At 35.3% G+C, this 23,889-nt stretch overlaps 2 protein-coding genes and 1 long non-coding RNA gene across 4 annotated transcripts in view; 2 read left to right on the forward strand and 1 right to left on the reverse strand.

Moving 5' to 3' along the window:
• The window catches only part of CCDC39 (coiled-coil domain 39 molecular ruler complex subunit), a 47,387-nt gene extending 40,458 nt beyond the window's left edge, over positions 1-6,929 (forward strand). Inside the window, exons 15-20 of the mRNA XM_022571477.3 lie at positions 2,579-2,738; positions 3,160-3,266; positions 3,945-4,085; positions 4,231-4,410; positions 4,549-4,634; positions 5,731-6,929. Coding sequence (XP_022427185.1) covers positions 2,579-2,738; positions 3,160-3,266; positions 3,945-4,085; positions 4,231-4,410; positions 4,549-4,634; positions 5,731-5,884 — 828 coding nt within the window. The 3' untranslated portion in view covers positions 5,885-6,929. The remainder of the gene's footprint in view (positions 1-2,578; positions 2,739-3,159; positions 3,267-3,944; positions 4,086-4,230; positions 4,411-4,548; positions 4,635-5,730) is intronic.
• Positions 6,930-9,123: 2,194 nt separating this feature from the next.
• TTC14 (tetratricopeptide repeat domain 14) lies at positions 9,124-19,153 on the reverse strand. The gene is made up of 12 exons (XM_022571464.3): positions 18,818-19,153; positions 18,216-18,340; positions 17,917-18,116; positions 16,678-16,762; positions 16,450-16,579; positions 15,972-16,127; positions 15,531-15,602; positions 15,006-15,125; positions 14,779-14,901; positions 12,279-12,396; positions 11,241-11,350; positions 9,124-10,420 (listed from the first exon to the last, which is right to left on the reverse strand). The coding sequence occupies exons 1-12, from the start codon at positions 18,976-18,978 to the stop codon at positions 9,502-9,504; spliced, it is 2,319 nt and encodes a 772-aa protein (XP_022427172.1). The 5' UTR covers positions 18,979-19,153; the 3' UTR covers positions 9,124-9,501.
• The window catches only part of LOC111175623 (uncharacterized), a 133,619-nt gene continuing 128,546 nt past the window's right edge, over positions 18,817-23,889 (forward strand). The window contains exons 1-2 of one of the 2 annotated variants that reach the window (XR_016393071.1): positions 18,817-19,280; positions 20,701-20,814. This is a non-coding gene — a long non-coding RNA (uncharacterized LOC111175623). The remainder of the gene's footprint in view (positions 19,281-20,700; positions 20,815-23,889) is intronic. The other variant, XR_002644757.2, reaches the window with a different exon arrangement.

Here is a 23,889-nt window from a genome sequence, read left to right on the forward strand (position 1 = left end):
TCACATTTTTTGTTGTCAGCATATTTAAATGTTTTACTCATAACACTTCACATGTGCCAGATGTGTAAAATGGAAACTTTTCTTTATAACTAAAGTCAATCTGGCTTATGTTGAGAAAAATTATCCATGGTCTGAAAATGGGCAAAAGCAATCAGTGGGTGTACAATGATGCCATTGCATGGTGACACCAAAGACCTGGCATTTTCTAGTGGGCCCTCCAGGGATTATCTGATTCTACAGGAGTGCACACCTCTGACTGATTTTCTATTTACCACTGTTTAGAAGTCTAAGGTATTTATGGAATTAGATCAGGATTTTGTATAAATGAACAAATTCAACTCATTTATTTGACAAACAAACTGACCTTGGAGTAGGGAAGTAAATGACTTAATGTTACTCAGCTTACTAGTAGGAAATCCACAACTAAAATCTAGCTGTTTTGATTCATTCTAGCTCTTTCTCCCTACACTATATTTTGAATGAAATGTTTGCTAATTCTAGACTCAACTTGAAAGAATTAAATGTAATTTACCTAAGAACGTTTTCTTTGCTAAGCTTAATTTTTTATTATGTACTATTTGCTATAAAAATGTGTAACGTATCTTGAAGCATAATAAAACAAATAACTGAAAATGTTAATTAAAACATTACCAAAAAAAATTCCAGTGACCACATTCTGGTTTAAATATAGATACTTGGGATTGAATAAATTTACCAATGAAATTATTAGTTGATTTTGACTAAAAATGGGTTTTGGCACTTTATTTTTTTAAATTTTATTGAAGTATAGTTGATTTACAATGTTGTGTTAATTTCTTCTGTATAGCAAAGTGATTCAGCTATATATATATATATATATATATATATTCTTTTTCAAATATTCTTTCCCATTATGGTTTATCACAGGATATTGAATATAGTTCCCTGTGTTATACAGTAGGACTTTGTTTATCCATCCTATATGTAATAGTTTGCATCTGCTAATCCCAAACTCCCACTCCTTCCGTCCCCCACTCCCCTCCCCCTTGGCAACCACAAGTCTGTTCTCTATATCTGTGGGTCTGTTTCTGTTTCATAGATATGCTCATCTGTGTCATATTTTAGATTCCACATATATGTGATATGATATTTAGCTTTCTCTTTCTGACTTACTTCACTTAGTATGATAATCTCTAGGTCCATCCATGTTGTTGCAAATTGCTTTATTCTCTTTTATGGCTGGGTAATATTCCATTGTATACATGTACCACATCTTTATCCTTTCATCTGTTGATGGACACTTAGGTTGTTTCCATGTCTTGGCTATTGTGAATACTGCTGCTATGAACATAGGGGTGCATGTATCTTTTTGAATTATAGTTTTGTCTGGGTATATGCCCAGGAGTGGGATTGCTGGATCATATGGTAGCTCTATTTTTAGTTTTTTAAGGAACCTCCATACTGGTCTCCATAGTGGCTGTACCAATTTACATTACCAGCAACAGTGTAGGAGAGTTCCCTTTTCTTCAAACCCCCTCCAGCATTTGTTATTTTTAGACTTTTTTGATGATGGCCATTCTGACTGGTGTGAGGTGCTACTTCACTGTAGTTCTGATTTACATTTCTCTAATGATTAGCAATGCTGAGCATCTTTTCATGGGGGCACTTTTAAATATATATGCATGCTATCCCTCTCAACCCTTAATTGCAGTTCTTGGGAACTGTTTGGGTACAACTCTAGAAGGCTTAGCCCAGTGACAGTTAAGCTGGAAAAAGTCACTGGGTATGTTCACTCACTGAGGAATTTTTGGTTTTCAGCAATTTACAGACTTCATTTTTTCTAGCCATATTTATCACAATTATCTAATTAAAACTTTAAAAAATGTGATTATACATAAAATTTGCTGTTTTAATACTTTTTAAGTGTACAGTTCAGTGGTACTAAGTATATTCATATTGTTGTGCAGTCAACACAAGAGCCATCCCCAGAACTTTTTTTATCTTTCAAAACTGAAACTGTACCCATTAAACAATAACTCCCCATTTCTCCCTCTCCAAAACTCCTGGCAACCACCAATCTACTTTGTTTTTGTGAATCTGACTACTCTAAGTACCTCATATAAGTAGGATCATGCAGTATTTTTCCTTTAAAAAATATGTGACACTTTATGGGTATACTTTGTTCACCTCTTTTACCACTAAGACTTAATGAGAAAGTGTGCCAAGCCGCTTTCAGGTGAGAAACGTACATTCTTTTTATTTAATATCTAGTTTGAAACCGCTTCTAGCTAACCTTATTTCTCTTCTCAGTAAAGTTTATACCTGCTTTTCGTTCATTTTTGTTGGAGAGTTTTCATGTAAGCTTTGGTTGGTTACTACACTGCCATCATGCTTTTGTAGCCTATGTGCTATATTTGGAAGGCCTTGAGGATTTGGTCTTTTACTTTAAATCAGGTGCAAGAAATAAATGCTTGGTGCTGCATGTAGGCCCCATGGCAAATTGGTATTGTTGTGAGTTAACTATTTCCTGCCCTTCCTGCCCTGAAAACAGACATTCTCCCCCATGATACTTTTAACCAATCTATTCCATTTTTCATAGGCTGCTCAAGAAAAAGAAGAACTTCAAAGGGAAGGTGACAGTTTGGATGCTAAGATCAACAAAGCTGAAAAAGAAATCTATGCTCTAGGAAACACCTTGCAAGTGCTGAACAGCTGCAACAACAATTACAAACAATCTTTTAAGAAAGTGACTCCATCTAGTATGTAGGAATTATTAAAACTTTAAAAATATACATGCAGTGAAAGCTGTAGAATTATTTACCTTAAAAAGAGGAACGCTATGAGACAAGGAAAACAAAAGTGTATCATGTTTGATTCAGTTGGAAAAACTAATCCCCCTCCTTTAAAATAAGTGCTAAGGTGTTATTTCCATTATTACTTCTAGTGATATGGCATATCACTTCTCTAGGGAATTAATTTCAAATCTGACGAGAACAGCATATTGGCTGCTCTATGCTGACAAAATAAAAATAGTTATTTCATGTCCTGTTTTTCAACAACTAGACGTAAGGAATTTAACCTTTCATTAAAAAAAGTTAAAAGTTTAACTTATGTAAGACTTTAAGCTTGCTTTCTACACAGCATGTTAAAAATTTAGAGCAAAAATTCTTTCAATTCTAGGTGCTGAGTATGAGGTAAAAATTCAACTAGAAGAACAAAAGAGAGCTGTTGATGAAAAACACAGATACAAACAAAGACAAATCAGAGAACTACAGGAAGATATCCAGGTAAATTCTACAGGCTTTAGTAATAAGACCTTAGTAAAAGTTAACTATCATTATTCTTTCTTGTTATCTTGTACAAAGACAAGTTTTTAGAGAATTAGATAGTGAGAGATGTCTCATTTAAATGAGAAAAAAAATAAGTGATCAAAGTATTAACTAAATTAGTTAAAATCCCAGTGCTAAAGTGTAGGTTAGACTCCTGACAATTACTTGTTGATTAGCTGATGAATCAGAGCTAATTATGATCTATCCACTAACCTTTTATTTAATGAACTTTATTTCACTTAAATCCTTTAATATCACCTTAAAGATTGTTCCTTAAAAGTCTGAAAGATAAGAAAACAACGTGCTTGGTAATAAGCAGGCTCTATAAACATTTAGATTTTTTTTTGACTAATGAAGTTGAAGGAACAGGTGATATGAATTAGGAATCTTTGAAAATTGTATGCTTTCAACAGTCATTGTTTGAATTGTTTATTTTTCTCCCAAATACCATAAAAATACTTTCCAGTGGAATTATATATAAAACTTAATCCATAAAGCCATTATACTTATTACCTACCAACAGAATGTACATTGTATACAAAAATAAATGAATCGAAATTAAATGAATACTTGGCAAGTTATAAAAGTTATTTCTGATCCAACCAATAAGTATGTTAATACCTTTATTTTCTGCAGAGCATGGAAAATACTTTAGCAGTTATAGAACATTTAACAAATAATGTCAAAGAAAAAATATCAGAGAAGCAAGCTTACACACTTCAACTAAGGAGAGAAACTGAGGAGCAGAAGCCAAAATTAGAGAGAGTAACTAAACAGGTATTGATAACTTTTAAAAACTGACCTGTCATATTTATATTTTTTTGGAGTTCCAAATGGTAACCCCAAATCCTCCTTCACCCATTAAAAAAATTAAGTTCTAGAAAACAGGTTTAAATAATAACTGACTACTGTTGACCAACAGTGTGCAAAACTCATCAAGGAAATCCGTCTTTTGAAAGACACGAAAGATGAAACACTAGAAGAACAAGACATCAAACTTCGTGAAGTGAAACAGCTTCACAAGATCATTGATGAAATGTTAGTTGATATCACAGAAGAAAATGCTGAGATTGGTATTATCCTTCAAACATACTTTCAACAGGTAATAAGAGTATCTTCTAGTTAAATATATTTCTTAAACATTTCACAAAAAAAATTTATGGTATTCATCATAAAGTGAAGTCTAATGAAAAATATTCTAAAATGCAGTGGTACTGACTGCTATTGACTATCCTTCCAGAGTGGTTTAGCACTACCTACAGCTAGTACTAAAGGGAGTCGTCACAGTTCTAGATCTCCTTCCCAGACTTCACTGGTATCAGCAAGGTAAGTGGAAGGAGAAAACACCGTCTCCTTACTTACTTACCTACAACTCTCACAGCTTCCATCCTAAGTGAACTCAGCTACTTCCACATGCCACAGCTATGGCATGTGTCAGTGTCACATATACAGAAAACAGCCAGCAGGGCAGGACTCTTTCCTTCTGACTTCTGTCTGGTGTTATTTTCATTTTGGCATAAGTGCTTTGTGACTAGCAGCTATCTCAGTAGGATAAAGCAGGGTGAGATTTTGGAGGGTACATTTAGCATGGTCATCCCTGAGTATGGGGAGGATTTATTAAACCATAAAAGGGCAACTTGGTTGTACAGACTTATTATTAAAATCCATTGTAAAATCTTCAGGAGTCAGAATTTTATTTATGCTGCTTAATTTTGCTAAAAAGGAAATTATTCTTTACTTCTGCAGTTTAGTTTTATACAGAATTCTATCATCAAGTAGACATTTTGTCAACACAGCAGCCATATTACTTTTCATTACTCTGCAGAGATGTCATGAAAGGATTTCCTAAGACAGTGTTTAAGTAAAACAAAACAAAAACACTTTCTATGTAAACACGGTGAGCAGCCACTTGAACATCCCAGTACTTTCATAAAAATATATATTTAAAAATCTTAGTATTTACAGTTGTATGGATAGTTACCACCACTTTATCCTGTCAATAGGCCCTTCACTTTCTTCTTTTTGGTTTAAATTATATAACCTATCATTTTAATCACTCTTGCCAGCACCCAACTTCCCATGCCTGTTTTTGTTACCTTTTGTTTAATGATTTTTGCAAACTTTTAATACCTAATGATTTTATCTCTAAATTGGTTATAGTTGAAAACATTTTTCATGTATCAATAGAAATATATTTGTCGAACTATTCTACTGGTTTGAAACTTTATCAGCTTTTCCTTTTTAAACTAATTTCTTGATATTACTAATGGTGATGCTTTTAAAATTATTAGCACTATTAATAGTATATCTTTTTTGATCTCTTTAATTACTTGTGGGATTATGGCATCTTTTGCCATTAATGAGGGGGTCTCTACTAAAATAAAAATTTTGAATTGTTACAGTAATTCTGGTTTTATTCTAGGTCATCTAAGAGTACAAGTACTTCTGCTTCTCAGACTTCAATTAAAGTATTAGAGCTGAACTTCCCAGCCTCTTCACTAACTGGCAGCACTTCTAGACCAACTAGTGCTAGCAGTGGCTCCAGTAATGGTAAAAGCAAAAAGAGCAGCAAATAAACATTTTAATCTCTCTTTTGAACAAGTTGTAAACACAAAACCAAAAATCTCATAATTTAAAAATAGTATATGCCACTCTATGCTTTTGGGTGCCTTATACTGATATACAGGCCTACTGAAATAGTGTTAGAAATACAATATGACCAGACAAAAGTTTTATCCAGTGGAAAATATAAAAACTGTTAAAAAAAAAGTCAAGCTATTTGGGTCCAAATAAGCCAAAGAAACGTTTAATTTTCTTAGTTTTTTGCCTATTTTTTTTCACATAGAGGGAAAGCAGTAAGAACAGATTCTTAACAAGGATACGTGTTATACAAGCATAGGGTTATGATATTTTCCACTGTTATTTTGTTTGTTATATCTCTTTTACCCTGGAAGATCCTGAAATTAGGTTTTATTAAAAGAAACATACTTCCCAGACTTTGGGGGAAGAAAACTGTTAGTTTCTTCCTTTAGTATAATTAAAAAATTTTTAGTCAAAAAATGGCATTACCTCTCCCCCTCCCCCCACCAAGAAAACAATTGATAGGAAAGAGAACCACTGTATCAATAAAAGTGCAGCTTAAATTTCTAGGAAGTAGTCCATTCTGATCTTGAAAGAAGTCAAACACATTAAAGATTTTGCTCTCAAGATACAACCAAGAATGTGTTTTCAAGATTTCCTTGATTTAATAAACAATTTAAAGAAAGCTAAGCGTAATTAGATTTGCAATAGGAATTCCATAAATTTGCAGTGAAGGTAGACTACCAGATTAAGAATGTTATTTCAGTCAATACTTTATCATAACATGTGCCCAACAGTTTGAACTCCTGAAGTATGACTATGATGTTATAAAACTGGTTTTCAAATAAATTTATCAGGATCTATGTACCTAAATGAGTATTGTCTCCTTCAAACCTTGGAAAAAAATATTTGTTATACAGACAATTGTCATTGTTTACAACTGTCACTTGCAATTCCTTCTGAAAGGCAGTAGTGGTTTCTCCTGATCACTAGAATATTTTATTATCATTTTTAGTAATAGCCAGCAAAAGGCATAGCCAAGTCCAATGAATAAGATGGGTAAAAAGCTGAATATTGTTTCATAAAACACTGTTCTGCTAAGTGAGATTTATAAGATCTAAAAACTGATTGATCTTATGGTCACTTCAAATGTTCAGAGTTCTCATTCTCTGCCCTTTTTTACTTTGTAAATTACTCGGAAGTTGAAATATTAAACACTGTATTCTATGAAGGCAGGAATTGTATCTTAATAGTTCTCTGACCTTGGGAAAGTTACTTTATGCTTTTTTCCTCATTTGTAATATAAAGACAGTAAGAGTTATCTATATCAAAAGTTTATTGAAATAATCAGATAATATATACAAAGTGCACAGGGCCTGATACATCGGAATTGCACAGTAACTTCTACCTATTTATTATTGAGTCACCAACCAAAGCCTAGCACAGTATTTGTGGAATGGTTAGGTTCTCAAGCCAGCATGCAAGTCTACATTTAACTCTTAAATAAAGTAATAGTTCCAAGTTCAGTGTAATAATGTTAAATGGTGAAACAAGGGATCAACCCTATTATCTCCAAATCTAGAGTTATCCTAACATTCACCTGCTGTGTTAGAAAGTCATCTACTTATGCAAACCAAGATACTGCCTGGGTACGTACAAACTATAGACATAATGTTCAGGGAAAAAAAGTGCTGAAGATACCACTAGGGATTCTTCACAAGTAAATCTCCAATAATATATTTTTTTTCTGTGATGGGTTTCCTGAATATATCCTTATAAATTGTCTTATATAATCTGCTTAATATATCCCAGGAAAGAAGCTTTGGGGAAGATGGAATTTCTAAATTCAGGCAGGCTGTTGTATAAGATACTAACCTAATTTTTTGTAACTGAATGTAACATTAAGCCGTAAAAACGCTTTAGAAAATGACAATGCTGGTTGATAGTGATGCTCAAAGAGATTTTATTAAATAAAGTGTGTGTAAAATCCTGAAGCTGTGCTAGCAATTCCTAAAGGTCAAGGCGTAGTATGTCACAAGAGTTTCCACTCTAAAAACACCACTATGTAGGATTACTGTAGGGATGATACCAGAACTATTAATACACAGAAAGAACTAGGGACTCTTTTCAGATAAATTTCTTGGTGCAAAGACTAATGCCCAAGTGACTGACTGATTTCTACTGCCATTACCTATTGTTTTTGACCAGAGTTTCTTTTTCTGTTCCATTGCAAAACAAATTTTAGCTTTTTCATTAGGCTCCCATCACTGAAGTCTGAAGGTCACAAATAGTATACATCCAGTTATACTAACTTTTGGTATTTTACTGTTGGCAGAAACTCCAAGATAGAACAAGGACTGTCTTCTTCCTCTATCATTCTCTGTCACTTAGACCTTTGTAGATGGATACTCACTACCCTCCAACCCACCCATCCAGTGTCATCATGAGTTGGAAAGATTCTAAAGCCCATTATAAACACCTATGACTTCTATTTATATCTATCTCTATCCCTATTTATACTGTTTTCAATAATTCGGGGAGGATCCTTACGATCCAAGTCCATTCCTTCTTCAGCTCTAGTTGCTGAAATTTATTCTAAGCCCAGGCTCTGTCAGCCTAGTCATTTATTCAGACTCTAAGAAAGGAGGTATCAGAGGAGAGGTGTTAAGGAAGAAAAGCAGAAATGCAGGCCAGCTCTAGGCTATTCAGAAACAGGCCCAGTGCCTTCCCAACTGGACATTTGCAATACTAGGACAGTTTCCTAACTTCCTTTCCCGTAGTGGAAGACCAGATTTATAGTGTGTTTCACTTGCCACTGCTGTTTTTGCTAAAAGAGCTCTTTCCTACTCTGATATATTTTTGCCTGGAATGTAGTCTCTTAGGGTCTTGCCAATATTTAAAGAAATTTCTTAGTGCTATATTGCTAGCAAGAAGGGGGGAGAAAAAGAGAAGTAAGTAAAATGGGCCCCTAGTCAACTTTCATGGCTTTATTCCTAAGGTACCTGTTAAACAGCTGATACATAAACCATTTTAATTAAATCAGGGTTTAGAGGTCAATTAGACAAGACAAATAATCTACCATTTTAAGATAAAAGTTATGCAAAAAACTTAATATTTAAAAATGAATATAAAATGGTACTTATGAAACATTCAAATATATTTGTTTCAAAAGTCAAGAGCTTTTAATTTAACAGAGGAGAGAATGAAATAAGTTTTGATAAAAACGATCCAAGTGTTCACTGCACAAATTTAATATTCTCTCAAACAGCAGGATAAGGTGGACCCAAGAAATTCTCACACACCATAATACAATGAAGAAACAATACTTTGAGAGTGTTATCTTCAGGTGAAGAAGTTTAAATCATCAGAGTAAGAAATAACTGTACATAAACATACACAAGAAAAGCCTGAAAAAAATCAAGCTATGAAAAGGGGACCTACAACTGAAACAAATATACTTTGAGGATCGCTATAAAAAGTACTTGATTTCTGTAGTCTCTACAAATAAAATAACCGCAGGAGCAGATATTTCTGCACTGGACTGTTATTACTAAAAGACCAAAACCTTTTACTAAAAGCCTTTAGTGTTAATGGTGCTGATCCCCTTGGCATATTAATTTTTTGGCTTATTTCCTTTCTCTTTCTCAAATGCAGCTATCTGATTAAATATATTGAGTAAATTTTGAGGTAAATTTTTTTTAACTCCACTTTCTGAATGCTCTTTGCTACTTAGTCCCTCTTCTGGAACCTCTGTTTTAATATCCTCCTCATAATTACCCTCTCTTTCATATTCTCCTTGATTTTTATTTAATTGATATCTTTGCTCATGTCTACTGAAATCACGTGATCCAGAATAAGTGTATTTTTTATATTTTTCAACTGACTTCCAAGAGTAGTCTGAGCTTGCTGGTGAAGTGGAATATCTCATGGAACCTGGCTCCCACCTTCTATAGTGTTCTTTTCTTCCTTCTGTATCTTTCTCAAATCTTCTATAACCATAAATTTTTATCTTGTCCTCTGAATTCCTATAGAAGGAATCTGAGGAATCTCTTCTACTGGAAAAATGTCTTTCTGATTTATGTGGCTTTTCTGTTTTGCTACTACCTGTCTGAGTTTTATAGCTATTATAAAAATCTCTTGGATCTTCAGACCTACCTCCAAAATCATCCGGAATTTCAACTGAAGATGAAGAAAGAGGGCATCTATCTTTTTCTTTTACCTGTTTCTTTTGATATGGTAACCTATCCTGCTTTTCCAGTAGTTTTTCCACTTCTTGTTTTTGGTTAAGAAAAGATGCTGAAGTATTGGCTGGAACTGGGAAGCACTCATCTTTCTTATTCTGATCTACCTGATTTGAGGATGCCTTAGCTGAATGCCTTTTGGAACTTCGAGAAGACTCTGAGCGATTCCTCTTATGTTTCTTATGCCTTTTGTGACCAGAAGAGGAAGAGGATGAAGAAGAAGAAACTGATTCATCAGCAGAAGAAACACTTGAAGAGGAAGAAGTTGATTTTCTTCTTTTTTTCTTTAGCCTAAAAAAATGTAGTTAACTCATCAGATATGTTGAGTATAAAAGTGTTTAATTATCCATAAAGATTTTAGTTCTATTTTATTATAAAGATTTTCATAAAAGTTGTGGCTTAGATAAGGAATTATAATAATAATCCTAGCTACTACAAGATCCAATTTTACCATGTCATGACTTTTGGAAAAAAATACTTGTGTAGACAGTTGTCACTGTAAGCAAATCCATCATTTCTGAAAGACACAGTGACATTTCCCATATTACCTTAAAAATTTAAGACCATATGAATACATAAAGGAGAGAATTGAGGTTTTATATTTGGCTACCTCTAGTTAATAGTTTTTCCACCTCAGTACTATTAACATTTTTGGCCAAATAATTCTTTGCTGGGAGGGTAGGGTGGTGGTGGGGGAATCCTACATCATTGTAGAAAGTTTAGCAGCATCCCTGACCTCTACCCTCTAGATGCCAACAGCACTCTACCAGTTATGACAACCAAAAATGTCCTCTGGGGGACAAAACCGCTCCCAGTTGAAAATTACTGCTCTAGTTCTAAAAAATTTCTCCCTAAAATACAGATAATTAAAATGACTTACATATTTTAATTCTAAGATTAAATTTTTCTTTTTTTTTTTGCAGAATTCTAGCCTTCCATTCCACTTTGCTTTATCTCTTTTATAGAAAAATTTATGGTATACATACTTGCTAAGAATCATTGATTACAACTTGAAACACTTTTATGTTTTACTTACTTTACCTCCCATATGGCACTTTGGTTCAACTCAGTACTTGCTTTAAGTTTAAGAATACTGAATATCATAGTTTACCTTTTCTCCTCTTTTAAAAGCTTACGTAACTTTTCTGCACTTGTTTCTATTTTCCTTGTTTTCTGCTTTTCTTCCTTTTCAGCTTGTTTTTCTCTTAATTCCAAAGATTTCTTTTACAACCCAGATATCGGAAAAAACCACACGTTAAAAACAGCAGAACATATAAAACCCAGTTTTCAAAAGACCAACCCCCCAACCAGAAACCAAATGTGGTATACCCAAATCACCATATATCCAGCATTAAACAAATATTTTTAACATATAAAAATTAATCACACAGGTGTTTGGCATTAATCATTGGAACAGCCAGAACAGTATTGAGGACCAATTGCAGTTGGTATTCCATGAAAAAAAGGGGAAGCCATTGCATCGAAACCCATGACCCAGAGTGCAAGAAAGGGAAAAAATAAAATACATGAAAAATTATTAAAAAACATTAAAAATTTAAACAGGACACAAATTTTATAAATAAAATTCAAATAAAGAAATTCCATTAAGATGAATTGAGGGGGAAATCACCATGTTCAAATACAAACCATTTAAAAAATAGCACAGCCCAGTTGGATGCATGATTATATAAGAAATCATTTTCCAGTTTGAGGGTGGGGATGAGCAGCACCAGATGTCACAGACACAGCAGCAATGGTCCAATTCAGAAGAAAATGCATGAGAAAACATCATCATCAGTATTACAGGAAAAGACAGTTTAAAATATTTCTCAAAAAGGTTTTTTAAAATTGGCTCAATTACAGTAACAATACTGAATTCTGTAACCACCAGGAAAGCTCACTACAAGGACAGTTCTCAAATCCACATACCAAATTTAGGCAATGGGAATTTTCTCACAGGGCTACTTTTACTTTTGAGTATTAACAAAACTATGAAGCAATGTCAAGCCCAATTAAGAAAAGCTATTATCTAAAAAACTTTTCATAATGCCTTACTTAAATGATCTAGAATAGTTTTCCCTAGAAAAAAGTTAAGTTTTGGCATTAATTTCAAATCTCATTAAATTTCTAAGAGGAAATAAAGAATCACCTGCATATATTTATGAAGCTTCTGCAAAGCATCCTCTGCATCTTTAAAAGTTTCATCCAAAGCCAAAGCTTTCTTATAGTAACTTTCAGCATTTAAAAACTTTTCTTCTTCTTCTAACCTAAATCAGAAAGGAAAATTTAGCTTTTTTGGGGTAAAAATTAGAAGTCCTCAAATATGCATATAGGGCAGAGGCGTATATGAGAGAATTTATTAAGGCAAAAACCAAGTTCTGCAAATTATTTTCTTTTTTTAAATAAATTATTTATTTTACTTTTGACTGTGTTGGGTCTTCATTGCTGTGTCGGGCTTTCTCTAGTTGTGGTGAGCAGGGGCTACTCTTTGTTGCGGTGCACGGGCTTCTCATCGCGGTGGCTTCTGTTGTTGCAGAGCACGGGCTCTAGGCTCGCAGGCTCTAGAGTGCAGGCTCAGTAGTTGTGGCGCACGGGCTTAGTTGCTCTGCGGCATGTGGGATCTTCCTGGACCAGGGCTTGAACCCATGTCCCCTGCATTGGCAGGCGGATTCTTAATCACCGAGCCACCAGGGAAGCCCAGCAAATTATTTTCAAATTGAACAATACTTAAATATTGTGCTTTTACAGCTATTTTTTTTTTTGGTAAAAAGACAATATAAAACCACATAAAACAAATCAGAAAAACTGAACTCAAAGATACAGAGAACAGATTGGTGGTTGCCAGACGTGGGGGTGGGGGGGGTGGGGGCAAAGTAGGTGAAAGTGGTTTATCTTATAAACTTCCAGTTATAAGATAAAGTCCTGGGGATGTAATGTACATCATGGTGATTATAGTTAATACTATATTGTATATTTGAAAGTTGCAAAGAGAGTACATCTTAAAGTTCTCATCACAAGAAAAAAAAAATTTAACTATGTACGATGATGGAAGTTAACCAGACTTACTGTGGTCAATACTTCACGATATTTACATATATCTAATCACATTAATGCACATAACCTGAAACTAATATAAAGTTATGTGTTAATTATATCTTAATTAAACAAACAAAAATACGAATAGGAATCTATTACTGATAACTAAAGCCATACTGTAGGTCAAGCATTGGCATTTTAGTATAATATGTGAAAACACATGATCAACTGATATCCTCTGTAAATTTACTATGATCTTGAGCTTTAGTACAGAATTATATAGGCTGGCTTTTCCTAGTAATTTATGAAGAACTTTCCTTTCTACAGAAAAATTTCCCCAGAAAATTCACTGCTAAAGTTGGAAATACCAAGGCATACGTGTATATCACAACCAGCCTGTAGACGGGATAATTATTAGATGATGTTCACAAGTCTATGTTGTGAAAAATGAGAATTAGAAAGTTTAGATACACAGCAGTGAAAGGGTTTTGCAAAATATTTTCAGGTTTTGGAAAGTAGGAAAAAGTAATTACTATAAAACAAATTTAAAAACCAGTGGGTTCAATGGAATCACTCGTGTCAGACTGGATGAGGGGAGTAAGGGACCAAAGACGATCAACATTTTTGGCGTGGATGATGGAACAGATGGTGTTGTCATTCACTGAGCTAAAAATCACCAATATGTGAAAAATGAGACAACCACATTTAAGTAGGTACTAGCTTATGTACCTAGTGAGAAAGTAAAAAGCTGCTCCAAACACTTGGGTCCAACTAGAAGTTCGTTATCAGTTAAAAACAAATATTACAAAATTTCATTTATATGGAGTTCTGGAATGATCATACAAACTAGAATGATCAGGCAAATTCATGAAACAGAAAAGAGATGATTCTATTTAAAAAATTAACAGCAAAAAAAATGCTTTTAATCATAAACTGTCTTTAATTATTAAAGCAGACTGTTAGCAAATTATTTATATTTAAAGTATTATGTTTCTTCAAAATATTTTATAAATTAGACTAGTCTATTAGTCATTAAATATTTATGATAAAACTACTATGCCAAGTATTATGCCAGTATCTCAGGACAGTAAGATAGGTTATAGGGTTTGTTCTTAATGTTTTGCTCTTCGTTTAATCTAAGTTTTGTGGATTTCACTGGACAAAGGAGAGCAATAAGCTGAATACAATAGTGAAATCTAATTCACAATTAACTATAGAGTTCTCAACTTATATTTCTGGCATTATAATTACTAAAATGATGAAATGAATTAGAAATTTCTGTCTATTACACAAAAACTTCTAGTGTATGTCCAGGAAAAGAATATTTACCTAATTTCTTGTATCTTTACATTTATATTTCTGTGTAATGAAAATATTCAGAAAAGTGAAGTCAAGACACTAAAATATCTCCAATCTTAAAGAACCTAAGTAATAAGGAAAAAAAGAACTAGAAAATGTATAGAGGACTATATTTAAAAAACATTTTCAACCAAAATTGAAACTAAGAGTGTCTGAACTGAGTTAGAGATGCTATTTCCTTATGTTAAGTTCAAGATTTTATAGTAGCTGGTTGAATATTAGATCTCTGCTATTTAACAAAATCTGACACTTACTGCCCTCCTCTTTCTACAAGGGTCTGGCAGAGGTATTTTCTTGCATTCCTGTGAGTTGGACAGTTTTCCAATGCAAGCTCAAAATCTTCTATTGCTTTGTTCAGACTTCCTTTTGTTGCATATCTATAGATATGAGACAAAATTAGAGGAATTTATTTTGTGAGCTATTCATAAATCTTATACACATTTACCTTGTAAATATTCCTTAAAACCCATTATCCACTTACAATGCTCCACGAGCTACCAAAGCTTCCACATTTTGTTTATCTATTTCCAGAGCCTTATTGTATTCATTCATAGCATCCACATGGCGTCCAACCTTAAAATAATCAACTCCAATCTTCACACTACAAAGGTGTTTGTAAAGCATACATAAAAATATTTCACAGAATATCCAAACAAAATGTCAGCACGAATAAAATTTTAAAGCAAATCAAATTTGGTTAATATTTAGTCTTTGATATTCTCAATATAACTAAGAAGTATTGTCTTTGGATAATTTCATAACAAATACTTATGAAATCCAGATATCGATATACTAATTCCTTTTTAAAAAAATTAAAAATATTGGCTAAAACTTAAATCTTTAAAGTTTACAACATAACACCATTTACACCTTTAAAAAAGCTAATGTCAAAAAGGTATCATTTAAATTCATTTATAAACAAATTTGGTCTTAAAGATGACATAAGCATGCTTGCCTTAACCTAACCTTTTAGACTAATGCAAGTGTTGAAAGACAGTCTTCATACCATTTTAAAGCCCAAGATGCAGACTGCTTCTTTCTTAATGCAGAAGCAAAATCGTCTTCAGAGAAATTTTTGCTATTAAAGAAAATAAAAGTCAAACTGTAAATACTTTTTAGGGTAACTATATCTCTCCACCTGACAGATAAAAACTGAATCCCAAGCAAGAAATTTGTATTTTATTTACAAAGCAAAATTCTTGAACTCTCAGGAATGACTATTATTGTTAAATATTATTTTTTTCTGCATCTTTTTCTGCATCTATCTGGTCACATGGCACACATCAATCACTGATAAAACACTCCATTCCAAAAAGAGGGGATCACCTAGTTCATTCAAACATTGGCAGCAAGCTTAGGATAATTGAGTATTTTCTTCAGTTATGCAGCTTTTGACTTCAGCACCACTGACCTCACCACTTAATATAATAATACTGATTTACTATACCTTTGCAGGCCTCGCATTAAAGATGGTGGATTAGATTCATCTATTCCTAGTTTTCCTAAAAGGAATTCAACTACTCCTGGATTAACAAATCCCAAAGAACTCTGCATGATATTCTCATAGGATTCTGAAGAATTGCTATTTAGTTCAACGCTTCTCCTTAAAAAAAAAAAAAAAAAAAGTCACAACAAAAATATAAAAATGATTAACATGATTAGCATGTCCCATTTTAATTAAGGAAATAACATTATCACATGGGATTTAAATACTCAGACCATTGTTGTACATGAAGGTGTGGCAATAATGACTTGGTTCCTTTTGCCAAGTTTGAAGAAATTTAAGGGTTATAAAAATAAAATTAGCATATTTTGAAATAAGAGAAACTACAATTCTACTTTGTTAGAAGTTGGGCAAAATTTGCTATTTTTTAGCAAAGAAATTGTTTTCCAATTAACTTGTTGAGACAATGTGGATAAATTACCTGTAGTACAAAGGAAGTTCTTCGGAACTAATTACACCTAATTTAATACCAGATAGGTGTGGTGGAAGAGATGAGCTATATAGAGATACAGCAAGCTTTTCATGATATCTGTCAATATCCTTGATTCCAGCTTAAAAAATAAGAAAATTGAGTTGATTAACAAGGCAATGCAAGCTAACATAAATATGACAACTGTTACTTTTTTATTAATATGATGAAACTGATTACCTCGAACGAGGTCACCAGTTTGGTAATATGATAAAGGATCCCCATGGTTACTGAGAGAAGGCACGTCTCTTAGTGGACATAGAGCCTGCAATGAGAAGTATTGTAAAACACCAGACATTCGATTCTTTGGTGAGAAGTGTCTTCTTTTATTCTAGCTGTTCAGTATAAACAGCTAATAGTTGACAGGAACATTAAGAAAACAACTAGCACCCTAGAGTCTAAATTTAAATAAGGACTTTAATAATTTCTGTGCCTAAACATAATAAAACAAGTTTTCTGGTTCAGGTCAAAAACTAAAATCTCATGAAATTTGCAATTAGTTTTAGAAACCACATATAAGTATGGATGATGAAACAAAAAATTATTTTGTGCTTGTTAAATACAAAACTAAAAGCTTGTCCAGAAAGTAGACCGGCTTCATTGCCCAATCGGGTCTGTCCTAAGCTCTTGGCCATACATCCTCCGAAGAAAAGTTTTAACCAAGTATTCCCTCATTCCCCTGTCTGTAGGTGGAGGGCGCAGAAACTTAAAAAGGGACAGCCGCGGCAGATACACAAGTCCAGGGGATTTTAGCTAAAGAATCCGCGCCTCTGAGTTCCAAAGAAAATGAAATGTGAATTCTTCAAAGTTTAGGTCTGTTATCCAGTTTGTGATACCTTCTGCTTTTCTTCCCTTTCTACCTGCCTTAACACACAGTAAATATCTAACCTTTTAAATTAAAGTGACATACTATTTCAAATTTAGGTCTATTCACCTTGGGCAAAGCATCTTATTATAATGTACAAACCACTTAATTTAATTATTGTAAATGCATATTGAATAAATAAGAATTTGTTTCTAAATTATCCACATACAAGTATCTAATACTAAATAATTAAAGACATGTTCAACTAGAAGAAATAACCCCAGTCTACTAATCAATCTCACCATCTCCACTGATATCTCTTTGAGTGTTTAAAAAAGGGCCCCACCCCTGACACCCAAGGGAGCAAAACCCCCCAAAACTAGAAATGGTGCCGGAAACTGTAAGTAACTCTATTACTGCTGATTATTTTTTAAAAAGAAAAGGTGCTTTATATTTATACTTTTTACTTAATACTTATTTATTTAATTAATTCTCAAAACTATGTCTATAGGGTACACTTAATTACAACTGGATGCAAAGACATAAGTTTTGCATTGAGATGACATTTTATCCAAAACAGAAACAATCAAATAACTGAAAAGTGAATAACTTACTGTGATTTCTAAGTGGGATATATCTCTCATAACACCACTGCCTAAACAAATCAACACCATGAAAAACCCAAATTCCCGAATGGAACTAATTCTTCCAATCACTATATCACCACGCTCAATATCTCGAAAAAAGAGCTCTCTCCGGTCCATACTAGGTATCTCCATGAATTGCTCTAAAGGTGGCATGACTGCATAACGCTCTGAAAAAATAATTAACAAAATTACTAACAATAGTTTTGTGTTCATCTGAAGTGCTGTTAAACCAAACCGCAATCAAACAACTTTAAGATTAAACTCACCTTCATCGTCTTCATTAACTTCAGAAGTTGTAGGTGCATCTGATTTCCAGGAAACTGCAAAAAGCAGATCCGCTTTTTTGGAAATGAATTTTTGTATTTCAATGTTTTCAACTTTCTTCTCTTTTCTTAAAAAGAAACAAAATTTATGAAAACTGGTTTACCTGCAAAACCTTTTAGTAAGTCCAAGCTTCTGCTCAGGGCTTTTTCATCGCCCAATCGGGTCCGTCCTAAGCTCTTGGCCGTACATCCTCCGAAAAAAAGTTTTAACCAAGGATTCCCTCATTCGCCGGTCTGTAGGTGGAGGGCGCGGAAACTTAAAAAGAGACAGCCGCGGCAGATACACAAGCCCAAGGGATTTTAGCTAAAGAATCCGCGCCTCTGGTAGTGCAGTACCAGATTTAAAAAGTTCAGCCCGCATCCTGCATTGCCCTCACACCAGGAGTGGGCACCCTCCTCCATCCTGCCCTCGGAACTAGCGCCGCAGTTCTCACGGGCTCATGGCCTCGGCTCTGCTCCTTCAGGACTCAGCCGCTCGACTGCGGTAGTGGAGCCCGCAGCTGCCTCCCCTCCCCCGTCTAGCAGCGGCGCCGCCGTCCCATTACCTGCCCTGTAACTGCTGCTGGGGCGGCGGGCCCCGGGCAGGCTCGACCACCGACCCCAGGAGGCTCCGGAAGTGCGGATTGTCCTGCTGTTCGCTCCTGAGCAGGGAGAGCAATGACGGCCCGTGGAAATTCAGTGACTGCCGCATAAGGTCCCGGTCCATGGCTAGAGACTGACGGGCCCAACGACCGAGGGTTGCCAGGGCCCCGTCCCGTGCCCACTACTTCAGCCCGATGGTCCGGGAGGCTGAGGAAGCAGCCAGGAAGCCGCCGGAAGCAGACACCCAGACGCTTCCCCACAGGAGCCTCCCGGAAGTGTTCTGGAGCCGCCCCCAGCGGCAGAGCCGCGGAGCTCAGCTTAGTCTCGCGGAGCTCAGCCTTAGTCTCGCGAAATTGAGCGAGGTTACGGAAGCCGAAAGGATTGGGCCAAGCTTTTCTGGAGCTAAGGGAAGACTGCGGATTTGAGGTAGTGATGTGTGAAGCAAGTTTGCTTTGTAAAATTTCCGAGGCATTAGTACATTGAAATGGCCCGAGCTCTAATCTGTGGTAGACAATAATTCATCCTCTTATTTAGCGAGGCACTTCAAAGTGCGAGTGTTAGGAGGAGAACTCCAAACGGGTTACAAAGTTTCTTCCCTCGAAGTATTCGCTGCATAAGTCACTACCTGCGCCTCAGGCATAATCACGTTAAAACGACTGCTCTGGGATATTTCCTGGTAGGCTAAAGGGCAGAAGAAAGGCAGGACACTAACATTTACTAAACTCTGGAGCTGTGTTCTCTAGCCATACCCTGTTCACTATTAGTGCTTTTAGAGTTAAAACCAGAATGGCCTTAATGCCTACATGTACGCATATATACATTCTTTTTTATTTCTTCAGTTTAAGTGGTTTCTCAAAATTTAGTGCCCATAAGGTTTACTGTATAGTGTGTACACTAAAGTCAATATGCTATACTTAGGGGTAATTAAAGTGATTTTTCAAAGGTAATTGTGACAGGCTTCCCCCCTCCTCCCCCACCTTACTTACTGACTTGGGAACCTAACCACTGTACCTCATCGTACTCTCATTTTGGAGATTGAGGAAACAGGCCCAGAGACTCTCAATATATTTGCTCAATATCACCAGCTGGCAAAAGGCTAGTTTGAATTTCAACCTACGACGGAATAGATCTTCACTGACAGAGTTGCTGGAGGAAGTATTTTTTATCATATAGAAGGTCTAACTTTAATATTGAAATAATGTGGCTTTGTTTTATTACAATATATTAAAGTCTGTATTACTTAAGTTGTGTAGTTTAGCCTAGTCCTCTTGAACAAAAATAAATAGCAGTTATTCTGTCACCTTCTGCAGCTTTGCATATTTGGGGAGATTAGTTTGCCTTTCGTTGTCTCCCCACCCAGCCAGAGTATAGTGAATGCCTTCACACTATTTTGGTTTACAATTACAGGTGTATTTGAATTCATTTTCTGCTGGGATAGGTACCTTTGACTTTAAAGGGGACAGGGTATGGGATCTTTGAGGTAGGACTGGAGGGAGTGAGGAGAGAAAGTGAGGAACTAGTTTTGCTTCTTATCTTGGAGAAACCAGTCCCACAGATGGAGCTTCTCAAGGTGGACATAGAAAGAAGACACTTTTATTTTCACTTCTTGATTTAAGTTTTTTGGTTACTGGTTTGACTGTTAAAAGTATTTTAAAAATATTTTCCAAGTAATTTTTCCACATTAAGCAGTACGAGTGATTAAGTGAATATATGGGAGGTAAGAGAGGGCAGGGCATTCAAGACAATCATATCTTTGGTGTCTACACCCTGGGCCTATTTTTACTGTGATGTCAAATTCCATTTCTAAATAAACATATATGTACATCTTTTAACAAATGCTCTCTAGGCCCTGGAGATATAACGATAAACAGAACAAAACAAAACAAAAAAACCCTGGTTCTTGCCTGGCACACAGTTCAATGGAGGAGTAGACATAAGAAGAAACAAATATGGCACAGTGGTAAGTACTCTTGTTGTGGATACCTGCTATGTGTCTGCTTAGTTCCCCCTTTTTTTTTTCTGGGAGATGAGGTAGTGGGAACTGATGAAGGTAAGAGAGAAGAGGAGGAGGCAAGTATGTGCACTTCAGGATGAGGGAGCAATAGGATTAAAGGAGTAGAGATGTGAAAAAGCAAAATGCTTTCTGGAGACTGCAAGATTGAAATTGAGTTAGGTAGGGATATTTTAGTTATGGACATTTTGGTTGTTTAAGTGTGTCGTTTCAGATATTTTTCCTATAACGAGGCCACTTGGTTTCATTCATAAGTACGAGGTGCAAGAGGTTTAGATTACAGCTTTGCTACCGTATAAGGTAGCTTTGTTCTATTCAAAGTTCTATTCGAGGGACTTCCCTGGCAGTCCAGTGGTAAGACTCTGAGCTTCCACTGCAGAGGACACGGGTTTGATCCCTGGTCAGGGAACTAAGATCCTACATGCCTTGCGGCACAGCCAAAAAAAAAAAAACTAAACACCCTCTCCCAAAAAAATCCCAAACTTCTATTCAAAGTCCCCCTAAATTGACTCAAGAAAGAGTGAAGAAGACTAAATGGAAAGTATGGCTAGACCAGCCAAAAATCCATCCTCGTTATTAAAGAAATAATTTAAACTACAAGCCCTTGTGATGAGGGCTGGTACATCTTCATTCATTCAGTAATCTTTGTTTCCACCACCTTCTCTTTTCATTTTTTTCTATCACAGACCAAGACATCTCTTTATGAAAAACATTGCTAGTCTAGTATTTATCCACTTGAGTGTGCTCTAAGATCATTACGTGTATCAGAATCTCTATCCTTTACCAGAAAACCAACTGCCAATTAAACAAAGATTCAGGGATGGGAAACTGTGACCTATCATATAAAGTCATTTTAAGATAGTTGTGTCTCTAACACCTTCTCCATTTTTTAATTACTGGTAAATGTTTTGAGGATATTATTTTAATGTAAATCAGTTCATATATCCTTGTCTAGGATTGATTAGCTCAGTCATTTTGAATTACTTTTTCCAGGAGGAAAGATCATTGGTTTTAGTTCCAGTCTGGGCTGGTTAGATTGAACAGACCCATGGGTGAATACTGCACAACTCCAGGGAAGGGTGGTGGTGGTGGTATTGGTGCATTTACATCATAATCCATGTACAATACACATGGCACTTGCAGAGATGTGCAGTGCTTGACCATACACAGTGGCCACCTGCATTGCTATTCTCAGCCAGCTATTTATCCATGTTTGTTTACAAAAAGGACTTGGAAATGAATGAGGATATTTAAGAAAAAATCCATCATGATTGTTGAAAAAACAAGCTAGTTGAAAGATGTGTAGAACACTTGCATGGAATAGATGGGTCAGTATGCTTACTCTCAGGTACTTTGTCATGACCGCTTATAAAGATACGTGCACACACACACACACTTCTTAGATTCTCATTTTGTGGCAGTTGCTCAGAATACTGTGCAAGAGAACATGTCAAGGTTATAACCAAGAAAAATTGACAGCTTAATTGATGCTAAATAAATAGTATTCCTTGTCAATACATTCTGGGTTGGTTTGATACTCATCTTTAATGCATTTGGGTGTTTCTTTGAAAAAGAGTAGTTGATCATCTTTTTATTAAATTTTTTCTTTTTGGCCCCACTGAGCAGCTTGTGGGATTTTAGGTCCCCGACCAGGGACTGAACCCGCGTCCTTGGCAGGGAGAGTGCAGAGTCCTAACCACTGGACCTCCAGGGAATTCCCTGATCATCTTTTTTAAAAAATTTATTTTATTTTTTAAACTATAGTTGATTTACAATATTGTGTTAGTTTCAGGTGTACAGCTTGAGATTCTTTTCCATTATAGGTTTTTACAAGATATTGAATATAGTTCCATGTGCTATACAGTAAATCCTTGTTGTGATCATCTTTTAATTATTAAACAGTAACTCCTTTTCATTTTATTGATGGCAACACCAAAGAAGAATTTCAGAGACTAGAAATGTATTATTGCGTTAGTATATTTCCCTCCTTAATGGAATCCATTGGAAGAGCCAGCCTATCTGGGTAAAGATTCAACTTTGATCCTACTCACTTTAGATATGACATTTTATTATTGGTAGACATAAAGTGGTCAAATTTCCAAATGCAATTAATTGAATGAATTAATTCATACAGCAAATATTTGTTGAGGGTTAGGCACTCTTTCAAATGTTAGGGATATAATAGTGGAAAAATACACCAAGATTCCTGCCTTCATGGAGCTTACATTCTGGTGGAAAGAGACAGACAATGAGCAATAAACATAATAAGTAAATGTTAGACGGTGTTAAATCCTATAGAAAAAGAAGAAAGTCAGGGTTAGGGGCATTGGAAGTGAAGAGGGTTGGGTGTAGTACTTTTAAATAGAATGGTCAGGGCAGGTCTCATTGAGAAGATGACATCTGAGCAAAGACTTGAAGGAGATGAAGGAATTAGTCATTCAGCTTATTTGGGAGAAAAACGTTCCAGGCAGAGGGAACAGCCAGCACAGAGGTCCTAAGGCAGGTGAGTACTTGGTATATTGGGAACAGCAAGGAAGACAGTGTGGCAGGAACAGGGTGAGAATGGAGGTGCAGGATTTGTAGGCTCTTGGAAGAACTGGCTTTTACTCTTTGTGGAATAGGAGTTGTTTCAGGGTTTTAAGCAGAAAGGTATTATGACTTTCATTATAAAAGTTTTGGCTGCCATATAGGCTGGAGTTAACTAAATACCTATTGCTCTTAATGGAAAGGAAAAAGTTTTATAGAAGGCTATCTTTGATTTCTTGGAAAACATAATTTCTTTTTAAAGTTTACCCATGACTGCATAGAATGAGAATACGAAGTTTTAATGGCTGCAAGAAGATTAAGAGTGTGAGCAACTATTACCACGATGTAGGGAGTTATCATAGGGGGAACAGTTTAGCCCAGGAGTCCTGGTTGTATTTTGGGAGCAGACCATCTAATCTCCCAAGCCTCTCTTGTCACCTTTAAAACTCAGGGGTTGGACACAATGAACTTTCAGATCTAACCTTTAACATTCTCTGT

The sequence above is a fragment of the Delphinapterus leucas genome, chromosome 4 (genome assembly GCF_059928025.1).
Source record: "Delphinapterus leucas isolate spDelLeu-1000000601 "Yukka" chromosome 4, BTC_Dleu_Yukka2, whole genome shotgun sequence".
NCBI classification, from domain to species: Eukaryota; Metazoa; Chordata; class Mammalia; order Artiodactyla; family Monodontidae; genus Delphinapterus; species Delphinapterus leucas.